Here is a 22179-nt window from a genome sequence, read left to right on the forward strand (position 1 = left end):
CGATGGATAAATAAACAAGTGGAAAAGATGGTTTGATTTTTCCACTTCACCAAAACTGTTTTAGAACAAAGTATTAAAATCAAAATATGAAATTCTCAAAGGTATGTAAAAGGTTAGTAAAAAAACACAATATACAGCTACTTACATAAATTGCCGACAGAGGACCACCAAATCTTTTAGTTTTGATTCCCAGAAGGTACTTCAACTGAGACACAAAGACATGCACAGCTGCAGCAGTGGTGAAACCTCGTATTAAGGGTTCGGCCAGGTAAACAACTACGAACCCAAAATGTAGAAGCCCAAGGCAGAACTGTTCAAAAAGAACACAAATTAATCTAATAGAAATAAACCAGACATGATCACGGTAGAACAGATTTTACTTTATATCCATCTCTTCGCTGCAGGTGTCTCCCCTTTAACCAGGAAAATGGGTCAAACATGGCCATGGATTTGTCTAAGAAATTTTATCCACTGTAGCCCCACAAGTTTGAGTTAATGATTATTGATCAAAGACAAGAGGCTCACAATGCAGACAATTAAGCATGGCAGTAAAGCGTATATTGCGTTTCTCTTTTGATTTTCCTAATTTCCCAATTACCTGAATAATTCCTGAAAGGAATGCCGTAGCTGCAGCTACTTGAATTCTCATTGCATCTCTTGCCTCGTGTGACACAGAGCTATTAGTTGTATTCACAGAAGAATCATGGAACATTTTATCAGGTGCAAGTTTTACAGCGACTCCACCAACCATCAAACTGATTACTGCAAAAGTTCCTGGCATAAGGAATAAAAAAACAACTTAAATTATCTTTATGATACTGGCTCCTTCTATTTGTGCTCGAGATTGCACCTTGGAAGAATTTTTTTAAAACTTGGTTCTACTTATGGGAACATCACCACCTGGAGGTTCCCCTCAAGTCATTCACCATCCTGACTTCGAAATGTATCACCATTCGTCAGTCAATGAGTCAAAATCCCGGCACTGTGGGTATATCTACACCACATGGACTGCAGCAGTTCAAGAAGGCAGCTCACCACCACTGCCTCAAGGGATGGGCAATAAATGCTGATCCAGCCTGTGATGCGCCCATCCCATGAATCAATGAATATATTAAAATATCAATGCAACATGTAACAATCATGGGGAAAAAGGGTTCCACTTTTGAGTGTTGGACTCTAAACAATCAATGCTAAAAGTTAAATTGAACTGGTGATCTGATTTGAGTGTTAAAATTGGAACTTTTCAAGCAAGAGACTGAATTATTCAAGCACTGGGTAAGCAATGTTTAAATCAAGGAACATTGTGCGGGATTCTCTCAGCCCAGGCCGGGCCGGAGAATCTCCGGGACCGGCACGAATCGCGCGACGACGCCCCAACTCTGGTCTGCCGATTCTCCGGAGAGCAGAGAATCGGCGCCATGGCGCCAGCACAGCGCCGGTCGGTGGCCACTCTACACGGCCTCCCCTGGCAATACTCTGCCCAGGATGGGCTGAGCGGCCGCACAAAAAATCTGAGTCCCGCTGGCGCCATCCAAGTGTACTCTTACCCGGCGGGACCTCGGCGTGCATGCATCCGGGGTCGCTCCAGTGCCGTGCTGGCCCCTGTAGGGGTCAGAATCGCTGCTCCTGAGGGCAGGCGTCAACACTTAGCCTCAGGATCAGAGAATCCTGTCCATTATATTGCATTTCTTGTATTCAACATTATGCGATAGGACTTAACATAAAAGCAACATTGCATTGTCAGCACATACCAAATTCAACAATTGCCGAGGTTGGCTTTTTTATACCCTAATGAATTGTGGAGTTGACTCTTTAAATGAGAGGTGATGCCCACCCCCTACGGGAATTTATACGGTCAAATCCAAAAGAAGAAGAAACCCAAGTTAACAATTGCAATCTTTATCCCGGGCCCAGGAAATTTAGAGCCAGGAAACCGCCAATAAGCCGTAGCATTTTCCACTGAGTACGCGAGAGAGAGACTGATTTAATAATGAGCAAGAATCGGACGGCGGGCGGGAGGCAGCCGCGCGTTGGAGGGCTCCCGTTCGGGAACGGCATTGTCGGGGATTAACGCCCATCCTAGGGGCAGCGAAGGCAATAAAAGTGAGGAGAAAGCACAGGGAAGGGATATGTCGAGGATCAGTAAAAAAAGCCGTGAAAACAGCTGAAAGTCCGCCGGGGAGTAGAAAGGTCACCGCAGGGTCGGTAAAGAAAATGAAGGCTGGAGCACCAGGAGAGGCTGCATTGCTTACGGCTGAAGAAATAACTAAGGTGGTGGCTGCGGAATTCGAAAGGCAGTTTACAAAATACATGGAGACAATGAGGAAGGAGATGAGGGAGGTTTTGAGTATGCTGGTGGAGGAGGCGATTTCCCCGGTGACGACGGCGGTGGCGAGCGCAGTGGCGGAGGTGCGGGAGCAAGGGGAGGCGCTGAAGGAAGTGGAGGAGACACTATTGCAGCACAGTGATCAACTTATCTTGATCGGGAAGGAGATGCAGAAGGTGATTGGAGATTAACAAGGATCTGCGAGGAAAAATGGAAGACCTGGAAAACAGATCCAAGCGACAGAACTTGAGGATTGTGGGGCTGCCTGAAGGAGTTGAAGGGCCGAGGCCGAGGCCGATGCTGGCGAAACTATTGGGGGAGGGGGAGGATCCCTCCCGATATGAACTGGATCGGGCTCATCGGTCGTGGAGGCCTGTATCAAAGGCGAGTTTGCTTCCGTAGGCACAGTGTGAAGGAGAAGGTCCTGTGCTGGGTCAAGCAGAAGCTGGCGGTGCAGTGGGCTGGAGCTGGTATCCGTGTTAACCAGGACTTTACGGTGGAGCTGTCGAGGAGGCGGGCTGCTTTCAACCGGGTGAAGAGGGCACTGTACATTGGCAAGGTGCAGTGCGGCATTGTATATCCAGCGAAGCTGAGGGTGACTTACAAGCTCAAGGACTTTTATTTTGGAACGGCAGAAGCAGTGGAGGAGTTTGCAAAGGCAGAAGGACTGTGGCAGAACTGAGAAATGGCCATGCCAATGTAATCTCATGACTGTATTTTCTTCTTTTTTTGTTTCACTGCGTGCGGGTGTATGGGCTAAAGGAGCCAATGTTGTATATATTTGGACAAGGGAAGTGATGGGAATTTCACTCGAAGTGAGGGCTCTTTGGGGTGTAGGTGGATATGTGGGTTTGTGTGCTAAAAGGGGATTTTTGGGCGATCCTTGGGTCGGGCAAGGGGGAAAGGGACTCGGGCGGGGGCCTTCACGCTGCCCGGTTTAAGCTGGCCAGTGAGCGGGAGTGAGGTGGGAGTAGGGGCTGCGGCAATCGGAGCCTGGCAGAACAGGATCTGAGTGGTCTGGCCGGGGTGGAAAGTGGTGGTGGTGTGTGTGTGTGTGTGTGTGTGTGTGTGTGTGTGTGTGTGTGTGTGTGTGGAGGAGTTTTACAAGAGTTGGAGGAGTTGGAGAGGTGGGGGGGTGGGTTTACAACTCTTGGGTATCATGTACGGTACTCTTTCAGAGGTTGGATGCCGTTGAGTGGGTGTGTGTGGCCGGGGGGGGGGGGATTGTTGTTATTGCTAAGGGGATTGATTTTGTATTTGTTACTGTTTACTGTCTGTGGGTGGGGTGTACATTTTGAAGGAAAATGTTAAAATGGAGAATAAAAACATTTTAAAAAAATAATGAGCTAGAATAGAGTGCCAACACCTAGCAATCTAAATAATGGATCTGCGGCCTCTATTAGCATAATCTCCGATCACTTTCTCTATTTTCATATCCACATTGTAACGATCTGTTCACCCTCCACTTCCTATTACATTTATTTATTAAATAAACCCCCAAGCTGAGTCTTTGGTACATGATTTGCCATAATATTTCTGCAGTTGTCAATCTGCGCCACTGCTTATTCGCCTCCACTTTTTGGTGCCCCTCACCACCCAACCTCCAGTATAACCCTTATTCTATTCACTAACCCTTCTCAGTTATCCTATACCATGGGCCATCCATTCTCAAATCCATGCCCATCTTTTCTGAAACTCAGTTTGAATCTATCCAATTAAATTCCTGCTCTACCACAGCACTGAAGTAGCCCTAATCAAAGTCACAACATCCTCCAGGATTGTGGCACACTATTCCTTCCTGACATCTCTGCAATCTTTGACATGGTAGACTGGACTAAACCACCCTCTAAAATCTCTTCATCAGGATTCAGGTCAGTGGGCTGTACTCACGTGATTTCACTCTTACCTATTCTATCATAGCCATGCAACCTCCAAAACTAGCTTCTCTCTCATCCCCTTGGTCTCATTCTTCTTCACATGTTCCCCTTGGTGATGCAATCCAAAACTACGAGGTCAAGTTTGACATACATGTCGATGACACCTACTTCAACATGCTACCAGTTCTCTCGATTCCTTGGTGTTGTCAAGACTGCTTGCCCAATATCCAATCCAGCCACTTACTTCATTCCTCATCATTAATTCAATATTCCTTCCTGATCACTGTCTCAGCTTGAACCAATGTTCTCGATCATTCTTTGGACCCAAGGCGGAGGTCAGCTTTCCAAATCTACACCCTCACCATTGACGTGCAGGTAGGTGGATTGGCCATGATAAATTGCCCTTAGTGACTAAAAAGGTTAGGAGGGGTATTGGGTTACGGGAGTAGGGTGTAAGTGAGGGCTTAAGTGGGTCGGTGCAGACTCGATGGGCCGAATGGCCTCCTTCTGTCTTGTATGTTCATTATAAAGACAACCAACTTCCATTTCTAATGTTTTCCATTTTAGCCCATCTGTTACCTCACATATGCCTTTGGCATTGCCCAGATTCCACTATTCAATGCTCTTCTGGTTGGAATCCTATGTGAACTTCAGCTCGGCTATATTCTATCCTGCACAAAAGTTTCTATACTTGTTGATCTACACCAGTTCCCTATTGCCCTATGCTTCCAATTTAGAATTCTAATCCATGTGTCTAAATCCCTTTATAGCCTCCTTTCCCATATTTAACTTCCTCCAGCCCAATAATTTTCTGAGAAATGACTGGCCTGTGTACGATCCCACTACTTTGGAACCACAAGTTGTAGCCAAATTTTCAACAGTCTGGGCCCTGGGTTCTCTCTCCAGCTCCATCAACCTGCCTTAAAACCCATTTCTGACCATATTTTTTGCCATTCATTGCATACCATTTTGCATTATTAAAGCACATGGGATTGGGGGAATTGTATTGAGGTGGATAGAAAACTGGTTGGCAGAGAGGAAATAAAGAGTAGGGATTAATGGGTCCTTTTCAAATTGGCAGGCAGTGACCAGTGGGGTACCACTGGCATCAGTGCTGGGACCCCAGCTATTCACAATATATATTAATGATTTGGATGAGGGAACAAAACATAACATCTCAAAGTTTGCAGATGATACCAAATTAAGGGGGAGGGTGAATTGTGACGAGGATGCAGGGATCCTACAGCAAGATCTGGACAGGTTGGGCGAGTGGGCAAACCAATGGCAGATGCAGTATAATTTGGATAAGTATGAGTATGAGTAGGAGTAAAAACAGGAAGGCAGATTACTGAACGGTTGTAAATTGGGAGGGGGAGTGTGCAGCAGGACCTGGGTGTCCTTGTGCACCATTCGCTGAAGGTAAGCATGCAGGTGCAGCAGGCGGTAAAGTAGGCTGATGGTATGTTGGCCTTCATTGCAAGAGGTTTTGAGTATAGAAGCAGGGATGTGTTGCTGCAATTGTGCCTTGGTGAGGCCACACTTGGAGTATTGTGTGCAGATTTGGTCTCCTTCTCTGTGGAAGGATGTTCTTGCTCACGAGGGAGTGCAGCGAAGGTTTACAAGACTGATTCCAAGGACTTTAATATGCGGAGATTGACTAGGTTGGGATTGTTCTCGCTGGAGTTCAGAAGAATGAGGGGGGATCTCATTGAGACTTATAAAATTCTAACAGGACTAGACAGGGTAGATGCAGGGAAGATGTTACCAATCATAGGTGTGTCCAGAACTAGGAGTCACAGCCTGAGGATTTAGGGTAAACCATTTCGGACAGAGATAAGGAGACACTTCTTCACACAAAGAGTGGTGAGCCTGTGGAATTCATTACCACAGGAGGTAGTTGATGCTAAAACTTTGAATATATTGAAGAGGCAGCTGGATATAGCACTTGGGGAGAATGGGATCAATGGGAGAAAGCAGGATTAAGCTATTGAGTTGTATAATCAGCCATGATTGTGATGAATGGCGGAGTAGGCTCGAAGGGTCAAAAGGCCTCCACCATCTTCTATGTATCTATGTATTATTAAAACTTAGCACCCATTTTTGTCTGAATATACTCCTAAGAAGCACCTTGGCATGTTTATCTATATCAATAATAATAATCTTTATTATTGTCACATGTAGGCTTACATTAACACTGCAGTGATGTTAATGTGAAAATCCCCTGGAAGCCACACTCTGGCACCTGTTCAGGTACATGGAGGGAGAATTCAGAATGTCTAATTCACTTAAAGTGCACGTCTTTCGGGACTTGTGGGAGGAAACCGGAGCCCCCGGAGGAAACCAAAGCAGACACGGGGAGAACGTGCAGACTCCACACAGACAGTGACCCAAGCCAGGCATCGAACCTGGGACCCTAACGCTGTGAAGCTAACCACTGTGCTATAGTGCCACCCCTAAATTGCTTATTAAACAAAGCAGAAGAAAGTTACATGTCACCAAATTGACTATGTAGAACAATGAGACATTTAAACTGAAATTCACATACCTATTGATACATGTCTTGATGTCCCAAAGATCATATATAACAGGACAGGGAAAAAGGAAGAATAGAGCCCAAACACAGGGGGCACGGCTGCCAATAGGGCATATGCTAAACCTAAAGAGAGAAAAAAAACACAGTTGGCATCATTTAACAAAAGAACAGAAATACCACCAAATAATGGAGGAGCCACGTGGTAAGCAAAATGAACACAATTTTGGTTGTACTTCATAGGTCTATGGAGTTATTAATACACAAAACTAAATATATCGCTAAAACTAAAAAGGTGCCCACATCAAGTACTTTAATTGTTCATTTTGGAATTCTTTAACCTTATATTTGAATATTCTATCCAAGACACACCACAGAACTTACCCAAATTATGTAGCAAGCAGTAGATTTTTTGTGTAGTGTTGTGTGCCGGGTTTTTCTAGTGCTGTATCACATTCTTTGAATGAACCAACAACAGGCCAGTATTGCACAAGGCACGAGGCTCACTTTTGGTTTGCTGGTCATCGGTGGCCATCAAATGATTTTCACTGGGAAATGTACATTACAGTAACAAGATCCAAAATAAAATGGGACAGCTCTCAATTATTGTAATATGCTTCAAAAATTGTTGAAGTTAACCAACAGCATAACTTATGCTGTGTGAGCACATGAACAATGCTCACCGATTCCTCTCTTTCCTAATAATGGGCGATCTATCGGCTACGTTGCACTAGAGCGAGTGTGCAACGCGGCCAGCAGATCCCGGGAGAAGCCTCCCAAGGCCTTCTTGGCAGCCTTTACGTATCATGGGATATATCCAAGTCCCGCGAGGTGTCCAAATCAGAATCCCGCCGAAAGGGGCCTGACCAAATGGCACACCTAAGTAGGTTTTGAACCTACTTAGGCTAGCTTACCTGGGGTCTATCAGCCTCCCCAGCAAGGCTGCACATGAATGCCGTTCAGTACTAGTCCACACAAACATGGACCAGGTGGAACGGCACCTGAAATGATGAAAATCGCTTATTGTCACAAGTAGGCTTCAATGAGGTTACTGTGAAAAGCCCCTAGTCGCCACATTCCGCCACCTGTTCGGGGAGGCTGGTACGGGAATTGGACTGTGCTTGGGGGGGGGGGGGTCTCCTGGTCCATTGGAGGCCCCTGAGTTGGCAGTGATAATGCAGGCTATAAGTTAAATATGGGAAGGAGCGAGATGTTTGTGATCCAGGCACGGGGACAAAGAAGGAGGCTGAAGGAGCTACCTTTCAAAGTGGTTGGGAGGAGTTTTAGGTATCTGGGGATTCAAGTGGCCAAGGATTGGGGCAGCTTCACAAGTTAAATTTGGACAAAGCATTGGATCAAATGAGAAGGGATTTCTGTGGTGGGACATGCTCCCACTGACGCTGGCGGGGATGGTTCAGACGGTGGAGATGGCGGTCCTTCCGAGGCTGCTTTTCTTTTTTCAATGTCTCCCGATTTTTGTCCCAAAGGCTTTTTTCAGAAGCATGAACGTGGGGATATCAAGGTTTATCTGGGCGGGTAAAACCCCGAGAGTAAGGAGGGCACTCCTGGAACAGGCCCGCAGGGAAGGGGGATTGGCTCTCCCGAGCTTTATTAACTATTACTGGGCTGCCAACATATCGATGGTCAGGAAGTGGGTAGTGGGGGAGGGATCGGTCTGGGAGCGGATGGAGGCAGCATCTTGCAAAGGTATGAGTCTGGAATCTCTCCAAATGGAGAAAATAAAATTCGCCATCCGAGGGTCAGACGACGGCTTCCACAGAACGTGGGAGCCATTCATGCAATTGTTCCGGGACCTGTTTGTGGCCAACGTACAAGAGGAAGAATAGCCGGCTGGCCAAGAATCGTGAAAATGGACTGGAATGAGTCTGGAGGCTTTACTGATGGCGCCCCTGCCACTCTCGCCGGCTCGGTACTCTACAGGGGTTGGAGGTGGGAAGGTTTCTGAGATACACAGGGAATTGTTAGAGTGGGAAGGGGGCCCCTATCAGAGAGGGGAAGAGGAAGTGGGAAGAGGAACTAGGAGGGGAGCTGGAAACTGAACTGTGGGGAAAAAGCCTTGAAAAGGGTAAATGCATCCTCGTCATGCGGTAGACCTAGCTTGACTCAGTTCAAGGTAGTCCACAGGGCCCACATGACGGTAGCCTGGATGAGTTGGTTCTTCAAGGAGGTGGAGGACAGATGTGGATGGTGTGGGGGTAGCCCGGCCAACCACGTTTATATGTTTTGGGCATGTCCGAAACGGAGGGAATTCTGGCAGGGATTTGCAGATGTTATGTCAGAAGTCCTGGGGGGGGGGTAATCCTGGCCTTCTCCTACCTGGTGGCCCGGAGATGGATCTTGCTGAGATGGAGGGACTCGGAGCCCCCGAAGTCAGGTGTGTGGGTCAGCAATATGGTAGGGTTTCTCAGTCTGGAGAAAATCAAGTTCGCTCTGAGGGGATCAATACAGGAATTCGTCCGGAGTTGGCGGCCGTTCAGCAATTTCTTCAACAAAAATTGAATGTCAGCAGGCAGGGGGGAAAGGGAAAAGGGTGGGGGGGGGGGGAAACAGGAGGAATGACAATGTTAAATAAGGACAGGGGACTCAGTATGCAGGTAATTGGGGACAGGGTGGAGAAATGGGGGCGTGGTTTATTGTTTGTTGTTCTTTTAGGGGGTATTTTGTGCGTCGACCCGCGCGGTTGTTTTAGAATTGTCAACATGTTAAATTGTGAAAATTACAAATACTTCAATAAAATACTTTCTAAAAAAAAGGTCATCAACTTGAAACCTCAACTCTAAACGGCTCTCCACAGATGCTGCAGGGCCTCCTGAATATTTCCTGCATTTCCTGTTTTTATTAAAGACTGTGTTTGCTGCTTGGTGTCATTGAATGGTTAGAAACAACTTGCCAATTAGTCCTGCAATACTGAAGGCATTCAAGTAATCTGATGAGCATGTAGCTGGTAATAAGCAAAACAGACTTTAAAGAGGAAAAGGAAGTTAGCCATGAGTCAAGAGACAGAAGGAATGATTGCGTTATTTTATAGAGATCTTAGGTAGCTTTACTGAGACGGTGGTGCAAGGTATTTATACTTGGGGGACAATGAGAATGCATGAGTAGATCGGGGGCTGGATTCTCTGCCCTGCCACATTTCTGCCCCGACCCGCCAGCGGGATTCTCTGTTACCCCATCCGGTCAATGGGGTTTCCCATTGTGGGGCAGCCCCATGCCGTCAGGAAACCACCGGGCGCCAGCAAAACGGAGAATCCCGCCAGTGGAGAATCCCGGCTCCTGAGTCTCCCAGTCTCAGAAAGTGCTGTAGGTATAGAGTTGAATATAGTTGTGCTATGAACTGTCCATTTACTTCTAAGATGAAAAGGATTGGAATCAAGGAGAGTTAATTAACATTTCTACCAGGATGCAAGGTTTCATGTTACCATGGTGAAGAAGGTTAGGGAAGCCATCTTTCAGATCAGGCTACAGGCTCCCCTACAAATCAATATATGAGACAGACAGCAGAGGTTCTGTACGATCAGCAGAGAAAAATCTGCTTGTATTGCAAACTAACACTCAGATGCAGGAGGGAGATGCTCTCTGTAAAAGAGATGTATCCTGCAACCTTTTACAAATTAAGATCCATCAGAACAACTTTTACTGCTGGTGGTGGATTTTTAAGACTCTCCATAACTTAAGGAGAGAGCCTGAAGACAGTCACTCAAAAATTCTTACTCAGTAAAACTGGGATATGGGAACACATTGGAAGCAGGATGCTACTATGGACTGTTTGCTATTATGACGGCATTTCCGTGGGGTGCGCAAAATGTAATATGCACAAAAGGGGAATGTTCCTCTGTTTAGTTTAAAGTGCAAGTTGTCTGCAAAAAGAAAGTGTTTAGTCAATAGTGCTTTTAGTCTTTTTTTAAACAGTAAAAGTTTTAAAGCATGAAGTCTTGTGCCAATCTTTCAGTTATCAACTGGAAGTTTGAATCTTTTAAAACATTATCAGTCTCTACGGATTTCATAATGGGAGCGTGTTCTGCACAAACTAACAGCTGTTTTTCATGCAGTACGACGGTGACACAATTTCAAAATGTACTTAATTAGATGAAAAGCAATTTGGTAGGTCATGATGTTATGATTATTTAAATTTATATCTTCATTTGTAACAGGCTATGAGTCAAAGTAGGGCGAGATCTGGGCAACATTGGAAATAAGTCTGAGATCTGTTTGTGAGAATACAGAGGGCAGGGAAAGGTCAAGGTGTTTAGTGTTGAACAATCCTTGATCCAATTGCTTTCATTCTGTTGACCCTTGTGGGTTAGCGAAAAAAAACATCCTACTGCAGCAGTGATAAAACTTTGGAATTCCTTATTCCTTTAATTCTGACTCTCTCCCATTGTCATGTTTTAAAAGCTCAAGTTCACCATATCCTGATAATTATTTTCTAATTTATCTTTTCTTTTAGTCTGATCAATGCTGCTGATTGTATCCTGCGCAATGGATTTTAGCCATTTAGCTTAATTTAACATTAATTTGTATTGTTTAAAGATCAGTAATTCGGTTCACTTCAACAGTCAGATAGTTACAATGTGCAGTTTGGATTTATAAAATATTTTCTCATGCATATATATTTTCTCAACATGCATGTTGCATAAGAAGTCTTGGAGAATGTAGGCAAAATAAAAATAAATAGTCCTCATGCAATGCAATCCAATGGAGCACGGGCAAGACCTAACAGACTGACAAAAGTAAAATCTAAAGATTTCCAAACACATTTTCACTTCAATAGCATTAAAAAAATCATACTTACTTTGAGGTAGCTGCATCATTCCAGTGCTCAAACCCGAAATTATGTCTCCTAATATATACTCCTTTACTGGATATTTGGGTAGCCATTCCAGAATGGGAATAAAACTGAGGGCCTTCTTGGTTGAGCAGCTTTGGAAAACAAAATAAATAGATTTTGTGGTTCAGTAAATGGAACTCAGCTGAAATAGAAAATTGGTAGGGCAGGAGAGTGAGGTCTTCCACAGTGTCCTAATAAACTTTGAACCAACTACTTGAAATTTATTACCAATAGATGGTGATAGAATTTGAGTTGTCAGGTTATTGTAGTTGGTAAGCAAATATTCAATTTGATTTCAAGATAAATTTTGCAGGCACGAAAGATGGATAAGAATTTTAGAGTGAATGGCCAAGATAGACAACGGTTCTGGTACTGAACGCAGAACAGAGGGTGGGGTGCCACACACAGCAGGAAAGAGTCAAACATCAGAACGGTGTGCTGGGACATAGGGTTTCAAGAAAGGAGAAGTAGCGTGAGACAATGGGTGGATTGAGTCTATTTCGAAATGAATGCTATCGCAATGGGGAACTAACGGAGGTCAAAAGGACGCAGGATATAGCGAACAACACTGCAAATTCGATACAATGCAATTTGATTGAACCTTAGACACGGCCAATGAGAACATTTAGTAAGTCATACTTTAGAGGGAACAAAGCCATGGATTATTTTACTGGCAGTAGTTTGACATATGGGCAAATACAATCAAACATTCAAAAATAGAAATAAGTGATAATGGTATCAGAATACAGGATACTGTATAAAGTTTAGTTCAGGGTCAACCAGGATACAATTGTTTTACACTACAGGGTCTAGCATAAACAACCAGCCATTTAGGACAACAGAATTAAGGGCTACGGTACAGAAACACCAAGGGGGCAGCGCAGTAGTGCAGTGGTTAGCACTGCTGCTTCACGGTGCCAAAGTCCCAGATTTGATCCCAGTCCTGGATCACTGTCCGTGTGGAGTTTGCACATTTCCCCTGTGTCTGCATAGGTCTCACCCCCACAAACCAAAGATGCGCAGGGTAGGTGGATTGGCCACACTAAATTGCCCCTTAATTGGGAAAAAAAAGAATTGGGCAAATTTATTTTTAAAAAGGGGCGAGAGAGAAAAAATGTGTCCAATGTTTAAGCTGGAAAAAGTTCTGGTTTACTTATAACTTGATACGAGACTATCGGTCAATAGAGTCAAGAATGGTGGAGTGCAACATTCCCTCCAAACTGTACGGCATGTGACTACAGAATTGGGAATGTGTCATGCAGGCAACAAACAGGACGTGCACAAGCAATGTTCCCTTTAAGATGTGCACAAATGTGCATCACCTGAAAAGGATCACAGTGTAAAAGCCAGCTGTGCACGACAAACAAAAATCAGAGAACATGTTGGTAGATAAAGGGATGTCTGGATAGGTGCTTTAAGATCAATATCCCAAGAGATGCATAGAAAAAAAAGAGGGCAAGAATAGAATCATGGGGTGCCCTAGGCATGATTGTACAGACGCAGGAGAAAAAGCCATTGGAGATGTTTAGTACTGTGACAGGCACGAGTAGAACCATGAGAAGAAGAAGAAATTGCTTATTGTCACAAGTAGGCTTCCAATGAAGTTACTGTGAAAAGCCCCTAGTCGCCACATTCCGGCACCTGTTCGGGAGGCTGGTACGGGAATTCGACCATGCTGCTGGCCTGTCTTGGTCCGCTTTAAAAGCCAGTGATTTAGCCCTGTGCTAAACCAGCCCGAGAACACAATTAAAATACGATCTATGTATTCAAGGTTTCAAACTGGTTAGGAAAGATACAACCATAGCATACTAATTTTAGAACAGAATTTATTGTTTATAAAGGAATAAAGAACTGCAATGCCTTATATTGTACCAAGATATACAAGTCAGAAGGCCCAAGGTTAGATTCCTTTTCAGCATTAAATTGGTACTCAGTTTTTCCTGATAATCTACAGTGCTGCAGATCAACTCAAAAAGAGCAAGAAATTGTTCAGCAAGAGCACTGAAGGTTAATAAATAGGATGATAAAACAATCATGACATAGATGTAATACGAAATAAAGCTCAAGAAATTTGCATAACCAGAGCAAGTAAAACAATGTATGCGACAAGTGACCCATTCTGTACATGCAAGCTTCTACTCACCAATGCAAAATGCCAAATGGCTCCAATTAATGGTTGTGACTAAGTACTGCTTTGAAATGAACCATAATTCCTTATTTCAAATATATCAGTCGTGCTGCATTTCATCTGCTCATATTTGCACATTACATGTACTATATTTCAGAATTTTGCAGCATCAAGCTCAGTGCAATTCTGTTGCCCGAGACTCTGCATGAAATTTACACAGAAATTGAGGACATCACTATATAATGATGTTCCATATAAACCGATTTATAAAAGGAAGGTTTTTTAATGGTCTAAAAGCAGTTGGCTATGCTCCCGCATTACCACATACGGAACTGCTTACAATGATATATGCATTGAGCAGCAGCCGTCTTACCCCATCAAATCAAGTGAGGTAATATATGCTGTAGTGTAGCAGTCTCACCTGATGAAGGAGCTGTGCTCCGAAAGCTAGTGATTCCAAACAAACCTGTTGGACTTTAACCTGGGGCTGGATTCTCCGCAGCCCCGCGCCAAACCCGCGTTCGCTGCCGGGGCTGAGAATCCCCGTTTACGCCAAAATTGTAGCCCGCGCTGCTCACACGATTCTCCAGTCCCCGGAGAATCGCCGCTGCCGCCCCCCCCCCCCCCCCCACCCCCCACGATTCTCCGGGCAAAACTGGCCGAGTTCCCGACGGCGTGGTTCTAGCCACGTACTGGCCGCCAGGAACCTCGGGTGGTGGGGAGCGGGAGGATCAAGCACCGGGTGGGGCAGCGATCGGGAGGCTCTGATCCGCAGGCGCATGCAATCTCGGGGTGGCATACATTCTCGATGTCGGTCCACGGTCCGTCCACCATCGCGGACGGCACGGCCGCTGCAGGCCGCCGCTGTGCACATGCGCAGACTCACGGCTGGAAGTGTGCGGGGGCCCGTATCCACAGCTGAAACTACGAGAAGCATTCCGGGGCCCTGCCAGCCCCTGCAATGTAGGAGAATAGCTGTAGATTTTTCTGAGGAAAGTCAAGTGAAACGTCAGCCTTTTTACTCTGGCGTGGGGATTCAGCCCCATTTTTGGAGAATCCAGCCCCTGGTGTTGCAAGACTTCTTTCAGTTGGAATAGTATGCACATTTCTGGACACCACAATATAGAAAATATGTCCTGGTTCTGGAGAGGGCACAGAGGATGTTTAACAGCATAATAACAGGGGTGAAAGATTGGAGAAAATCAGATTGTTTTCTTTTCAGTAAACAAGGTCATGTGAAGATGTGGAGATATTTTAAAAGATGAGGACTTTGGCAGTTTCCTCTACCTTGTTTCTTCTGGCAAGTGAGTTTAAAAAAAATATTTGACACACATGGTCACTGGGATCGGGAACGCAAACTGAAAAGGCTGTTGGATCAAGTTTCATTGAAGTCTTCAAACGGCAATTAGACACGGATTCGAAGAAGGCTAATTTGCAAGTTTATGGGTGGACAGGGAAACTGGGGCATGAACTAAGGGACCTCTTTTTGTGTTGTACGATTCTATAGTTCTATGCCAAATTGCAGGTAGCTTAATATCTGATGTACCAAGTGCAAATAGAACCAGTTAATCTTTTCCACACTGAACCCATTTGAAGTGAACCTAGGATCTTCCTGTTCATGACTCATTAGCACAGAATTAATCAATTAAGTCATTTGGGGAGTCAACGCGAGAACTCCCAAAAGTGAAATGCATTTCCATTAAAAGCCAAAATTTCCTTTAATGTGATTATGGAAAGTAAACTCTAAGTAAGACCCTTCCAAAGTGACACTTGGTTAATTTAGAACGTCATGTAGACAATGGAACTATTTGCTGGAGGTAGCAACTCAATACCGCAAAGAAAACTGCCTTTTCTGTTGAGTCAAAGATACAGCATCAGAACAAGAAACATTCAGTGTGCGTAGAAACAATTCTCCTTATTGTGTCACAACAAAAATATTTGAACAGGCCTTCCGACAAGATGATGTTTATCTGTGGAATTAAATAAAAGTCATGCAACAACATTGGGAATTCATGCCAGATTACCCTACACTGCAACTTCGAAGCTATACTTTCTTCGGTAGAGCAAAATTTGATAAATTAAAAGGCAAATCAATTACTGTACAGCTAACTGCAGAGCAGGTCACTTGTTTGGACAGTGATGGGAGTGGCTGCAAGAGGGTGAGATTAAATTCTTCAAAAGGAAACAGAGGAAATCAATAGGACAAATGTAATTTCAAGTAAAAGCAATGTGCTGGAGAAACTCAGCAGATATGGCCGCATTTTGGAGAAGAAACAGAGTTAATGTTGAATCCAATATGACCGTTTCAAAATCCAGTTCTGAAGAGTTAAATTGGACTTGAAATGTTAACTGTTTCCCTTGCCAGAGATGCTGCCAATCCTGCTGTGTTTTTCCAGTACTTCTGTTTTTATTTCAGCATTCACGGTATTTTGCTTTAATGCCATTACAAGTAATCTTGCTCCACTTCAGTTTGTAATACCTTTCAAAAAATATTTTATTCAAGGCATTTAACATTTGTAATTTTGAAGCTCTCATAATATAGCAACTTACCGAAAATACTGCAGTAACTTTGCACTTCTAGATGACTTAAGTTTCTCCCTCCTATGCAGATTGGTTTGAATAGATTCCAGAGTATAAACTGGGCGGCTGATATTGTACATTGGTAGACTTACTTCAGAAACATCCATACTGGAAATTAAGTTTTTAATCAAACGTTGCTGAAGCAGTTTCAAGTGTTGTTTTTAGTGAATCAACTATAAGTAAACAGACAATGGAATTAAATTAATTTTTCCCTCATGTATGCATCACTAAAAAATCAGAATGATATAATACAGCAGCAATAAACTGCTGACACCAAGGATTTGAAATAATTATGATAGAAGCATGCTGTTGATTTCAAAATTGGAAGATTTATGTTTCACAGGCTAAGAGAAAATACTAATATGACAGACGAATGGGTTTTCTTACAGATGTGATCAATATGGTCTATATGTCAGGTGTGTGTTTTTTCATATCCTCGGAGTGGTTGTCCTAAGTTAAAGAATTCCAGCAGCAAGCTTTTCTGAGTTTTAAAATAAAAGTTATTTATTATCCCTTACTTGCTCTGTAGGTTTAAAGTTGTGATGTCTCACTCACCCGCCTCAAACCCACTATCACCCACACAGAGATTAGGTACAGATGAAAAACAAACAATAAAATTACAAAGAATAATTTGTCTTTCAAGGTAGGCCCATATGTTTCTTAGATCAGTTGATGCTTTTAGTTGAAGTGAAGGTCTTGTAAGCAGCAGAATCTCAGTAAGCTGTGAGGCTTCTGTCAAATTTATAGCAGATTGTTTCTCAGGTGAACTTGAAATTGAAACAAGTTGGAGACTCCTTCTCCCGCTTTCAAGGTATGGATGTTGATTACCTTGGCTGCGTAGTTGACATGCAGCGTGAAAGATGGATGTCTGATGGATTTCTGTGCTGAAAAGCTTCTTGCTGTTTTTAAAAAGGCCGCAAACATGGCTGTCTCACCATGTGCCATGGTACAAGTCCAAACCTTTTCCAAAAAAGGTGGATGGTCAGGTCAATTATGCACCCTGTGTGATGGCTTTCATACATTGAGAGTTTGATACAGCTAGTAGTTTTGTATCTGAATGACCCACTAAATTTGAAATTACCATTTTGAATTAGTATCAGGAAAAGGCAGAATCAACATCAGTCTGAAAGTTCTTTCTGTTCATTCTTGAAACAGGGGAGTGTTTCAAGCCATAAGGGAAGTCAGTTGCTCCTCAGGCAGCCATATTTTTTTTTTAAGCCGGCAACAAAAATAACTATCGACTAGGAGGTTGTGTGGTGCAGTGGTAGTGCCCCTACCTTTGGACCAGAACCTCTTCAGGACTGGCAGAAGTGTGAATAGCATGGCCAATCAGATTGATTATCTGCCTATAAATCCTTCCAATTAGCTTAAGGGCAGGCAGTAAAGAGTGGGAGTGTTTTCAGGTCAGCCATACTGCTGAAGAAACAGCAAGCCACTGTGGTACTTTGCCAAGCATAATTATGGACAAATTCAATGGATGCAAGGGCAGCATGGTGGCGCAGTGGTTAGCACCGCTGCCTCACAGCACTGAGGTCCCAGGTTTGATCCCGGCTCTGGGTCACTGTCCGTGTAGAGTTTGCACATTTTCCCCGTGTTTGGGTGGGTTTCACCCCACAACCAAGATGTGCAGACTAGGTGGATTGGCCTCGATAAGTTGCCCCTTAATTGGAAAAAATGAATTGGGTACTCTAAACTTAATTTTTAAAATTTAATGGATGTCCACAGTCCCCAATGCCCTCTTTTGGCAAGGTACCACCTGAAGGAGGAGGGGTAAAGTATTGGCATAGTTCATAATATACAGGAACATGACACTAACCCATATGATAAGCTTTTGTTTTAATCATAGACCATCTTATAGTTGGTCTCCTACAGCATGGAAATATACGCACTACTATTTCTTTTTTAAACTTTGTGCTTCTTATTTTTAAAACTGATCTTTTTCTGTTGAAGAAAGATAATTAAGATGGCTTCTCCAATTCACCTGATTACAGGATTGACCCTCTTTCTGGGACTTATCCTCAGGAATATCTAGAGCAAAACAATTATTTTCAGTTTCTGGAATGTCACATTTCATTATGCCTAGAGAGCTAACAGACTCACATCACATCTGCGACTGTTCAGACCAATTTCAAAGAGAACTATGGGAATGCAATTTCTATTTGATAAGCCAACCTTGCTAGTAGATTGTCTGTGGGTCTGCTGTGACAATGGTTTTCAAAACACCAGGCACTTAGCATTGATGACATAATTCAACAACTAATGAGTGAGAAATTATCCGTCCATCCTTAAATCAAAGCCAATTCCAGACGGTGGCTAAACATCAGTTTTGACGGTGGTGCAGTGGGTTAGCACTGCAGCCTCACAGCGGCGTGGTCTCAGGTTCAATCCCGGCTCTGGGTCACTGTCCGTGTGGAGTTTGCACATTCTACCCATGTTTGCGTGTGTTTCGTCTCCACAACCCAAAGATGTGCAGGTTAGGTAACGGTAGCCACTGTAAATTGCCCCTTAATAAGAAAAATGAATTGGGTACTCTAAATTTATTTTGAAAAAATACATCCGTTTTGAAGTCATTGGGGTAAGGTCACATGACCCAAGTCTTTTGGACAGTTTATTATTATATCTCTGGTCTTCACAGCCAGACTCCAATTTTAACATCAACTGGACAGAACTCCAGCAATCAGGCTGGGTAAGCAGTCTCCACTCCAAGAAGCCGGCTTGATTTTTAAAAAAAAGTCTCAGATCAACGCCTGCCAAGTGGCCTAAACACAGCAAAGCCCATTATGCAGCAGCATCATTCATTTCAAAGACTTTTGTATAATTTAGCCAGCCAGAACAACATTGGAACAGAATCCCATCATGAAGGAAATACCCTCTGGACTCTGGAACTTATGTGAACAAATATTCTTTTTCTGTGGTCTTTAGAATGTAAAATTCCTTTTCTCTATCTCCCTCTCACTGTGTGAATATGCGGAGTGGGAAGCGGTGAACACTTTTTTCCGCACTTTTAAATGTGTAAAATAAACCTAGAGTTAATCCTTTTTTTAAATTTAGAGTACTCAATTATTTTGTTTTCCAATTAAGCGGCAATTTATTGTGACCAATCCCCCTACCCTGCATATCTTTGGGCTGTTGGGGTGAGACGCAGGCAAACACCCAGACAATGTGCAAACTCCACATGGCAGTGACTGTTGGATTCAACATTATAGAGAGAGGTCCTTTAACATTTTAGCTAAAATGATTCTTGAAAATTACTGAATTTGTAGAAATATGAATAAGTTATAATTGTTTGAATACTGTCCATGACTGTCTCAAATGTTACAAATAATGTACTACAAGTTCTGATATATGATATGAAAGGTACATTCGACAATATTGAAACAATATCGTAGCTGAGACCAGACGTGACACAGGGAGTTTGACGTGGGACAAAAATCATGGGACAGTTAATTAATTTGGAGTAATTGATTAATGTCTAATTACCAATCGCCTGTTAAGTGACTGACACTTTCCTGAACAAATCAAGGGGGTCTCAGTCGAGAATTAGAATCAATGAAACTAAGTAAAGGGCTAAACCCAGATAAGGATTCCCTTAAGAATGTGATCCGTCTAACTGATTAGCAGAGCCATCAGAGAATAAACATTACTTTTAAAGGCCTTTGTTGAAATGACTTTCAATTTTGTAAATCTGAAGTTACTTTTATCTTGAAGTTTTTGCTTTCACGTATTGGTGTTTCAAGGACATTTTGAGAGACATGAGGAAAAAGCATTTTCCAGTTAATTTTGTGTGAATGTACCAAAGTGTGTTAAGAAATAAAACTTTCCTTTACATTCATTCAACCGGACTGACTTATCTATGAGCGAGATAAGACAAATCTTATTGTGACCCAAGGCCGGGATTGAACCCGGGTCCTCAGCGCCATGAAAATTAAAAATGAAAATGAAAATCGCTTATTGTCACGCGTAGGCTTCAATTAAGTTACTGTGAAAAGCCCCTAGTCGCCACATTCCGGCGCCTGTTCGGGGAGGCTGTTACGGGAAATGAACCGTGCTGCTGGACTGCCTTGGTCTGCTTTCAAAGCCAGTGATTTAGCCCAGTGTGCTAAACAGCCCCTGAGGCAACAGTGCTAACCACTGCACCATCGTGCTGCGCCGCCTAGAGTTAATCCTAACTCAAGTTTACTGTGGATTATTAGTAAAACTGGATCACACAGAAAACAAAGCATTAGGAACACACCACCGTTTCTTCTCTTAAAAATCTAATTCAAAACACCTTCTGACAGAAGAAATTGTTATCGTTTGAACTGTCCTCCTCCTGTCTGTAACATTAAATATTTGTAAACTTCTGACTGGCTTAGGATCTACTGATCACAAAACAGATCAGATTTAGAAAAAAGAGTTAGAGATACAGCCGTTCTTTTTTTTTGAAAGATATTTTATTGGGGCATTTATATATTTACACATCAAACAACCACAAAACAAAACAAGCCAACAGGGCTGAAAATAACAAAATCAACTAAATACCTACTAGATACAACCTTCATTAAGCAAGTACAAGCCAGGGGGAAATTATGGGGGAAAGAAAAAAAGAGAAAGGTCTGTGATGGGGCAGAGGACAAGAATGATTAAATGACAAGATGGATACTGGTGAAAACATTTGGTTTCTGTATTCTACCATTGACTGTATTTTGCTTGTTTTATATATTTACACAATGCGTTTAACATAAAAAATGTCCCCAAGGTCTGAGGAGACACAAAGGAAAAAAATGTAAAACAAAAGACGTTGATTACAGGGGAGGTCAATGTAACTAGTCCAAGATCATGACCCCCAGCTTCTTCTCTATGGAGAGTTGGGAGAAGAATGAAAAAAAGTAATCACAAGGACAAGAATGTTAAATGGAAGTGATTGGGAGACCAAGAGAAAGTGCTGGATGAGCAGGACAGGTTAGAGACTGCGCAGTCTTGGATAAAACAAAGCTTACAGAGGGCGAAAGGCTGAATAGGACAGCATCGATAGTTTGAGACTGGGTGACAAAAGTGAGGGTTTCAGGAGTAAATGGGTGACGTTACTGATGTAAGAATTGATGGTCTTTGTGTTCAAAAAATTTGGGGTTTGGGCAAGTTTGGCTCAGGGTTGAATACAGCACTGATATGCAACGAGAGACAGTGGTTTGGCAGGAGGATGGATTTTCAGCAATAATACCAATGAAAATAAAGTACCGAGTCAGGACGAACATGTATTGTTGATAATACTTCCATGTCTTGGCGAATTGTAGCTCAGCCTCAGTAACAGTTTCACATTAAGTTTTTAAAAAAGGACCCCAAAGCAAATATGTTAAAACCCCCCAGAATGGACGTCTGAAAGCAAACTTGGCTATAATAATCTAGGAATACGGAGCTAGCAGCCTGATCTATCAGACTGCTGGATTCTTGCACTCATTGATTCTCCAGCAACTGTTTAACAAACAACTGTTAATGTCAAATCTAATTAGTGTCAACTTAAGTCACGGCTAATTAAACATTTGTCCCATTAGAAAATAAGTACTAAATTCTGTCAACATAAATTTAGCAAGAACGTTACTTCAACAAAATAAAGACTTAAACGATTTTTTAAAAATAGAAACAGTTCTCAATTTTCTATGTTCTATGTTCTAATTAGTTTCAATCTGTTCGGCCTCAAATTGAACCCTGATACCAAAATATTGAAAAACCTGAAAAGTTCAAAGCTAAACAAGTCACTTGGATCAGTCGGATGGAATGGCTAATGCTTTATAGCCCATTGATACAGTTCAAGCTACATAGGTGAGGCTTTCATTTTAATAATAGTCTAAATTCACCACACACGTACTTTAATCAATATGGCATAAACGGGGCAGCACGGTGGGCAGTGGT

At 43.0% G+C, this 22179-nt stretch overlaps 1 protein-coding gene across 5 annotated transcripts in view; it reads right to left on the minus strand.

Annotated features, from left to right (window-relative positions):
• The window catches only part of slc26a5 (solute carrier family 26 member 5), a 102319-nt gene that overhangs the window by 63885 nt on the left and 16255 nt on the right, over positions 1-22179 (minus strand). For 4 of the 5 annotated variants that reach the window (XR_005462312.1, XM_038811575.1, XM_038811572.1 and 1 more), the window contains 5 exons: positions 16261-16463; positions 11547-11674; positions 6749-6859; positions 599-774; positions 146-310 (listed from right to left, as the gene is read on the minus strand). Coding sequence is in view for 4 of the 5 variants with exons in the window: in XM_038811575.1 (XP_038667503.1) it covers positions 146-310; positions 599-774; positions 6749-6859; positions 11547-11674; positions 16261-16397 (717 nt within the window). In the remaining variant the exon portion in view is untranslated. Of the gene's footprint in view, positions 1-145; positions 311-598; positions 775-6748; positions 6860-7117; positions 7282-11546; positions 11675-16260; positions 16464-22179 lie in introns of those variants that run through there. The other variant, XM_038811576.1, reaches the window with a different exon arrangement.

This window comes from Scyliorhinus canicula, chromosome 11, assembly GCF_902713615.1.
Source record: "Scyliorhinus canicula chromosome 11, sScyCan1.1, whole genome shotgun sequence".
In the NCBI taxonomy this organism is placed as follows: domain Eukaryota; kingdom Metazoa; phylum Chordata; class Chondrichthyes; order Carcharhiniformes; family Scyliorhinidae; genus Scyliorhinus; species Scyliorhinus canicula.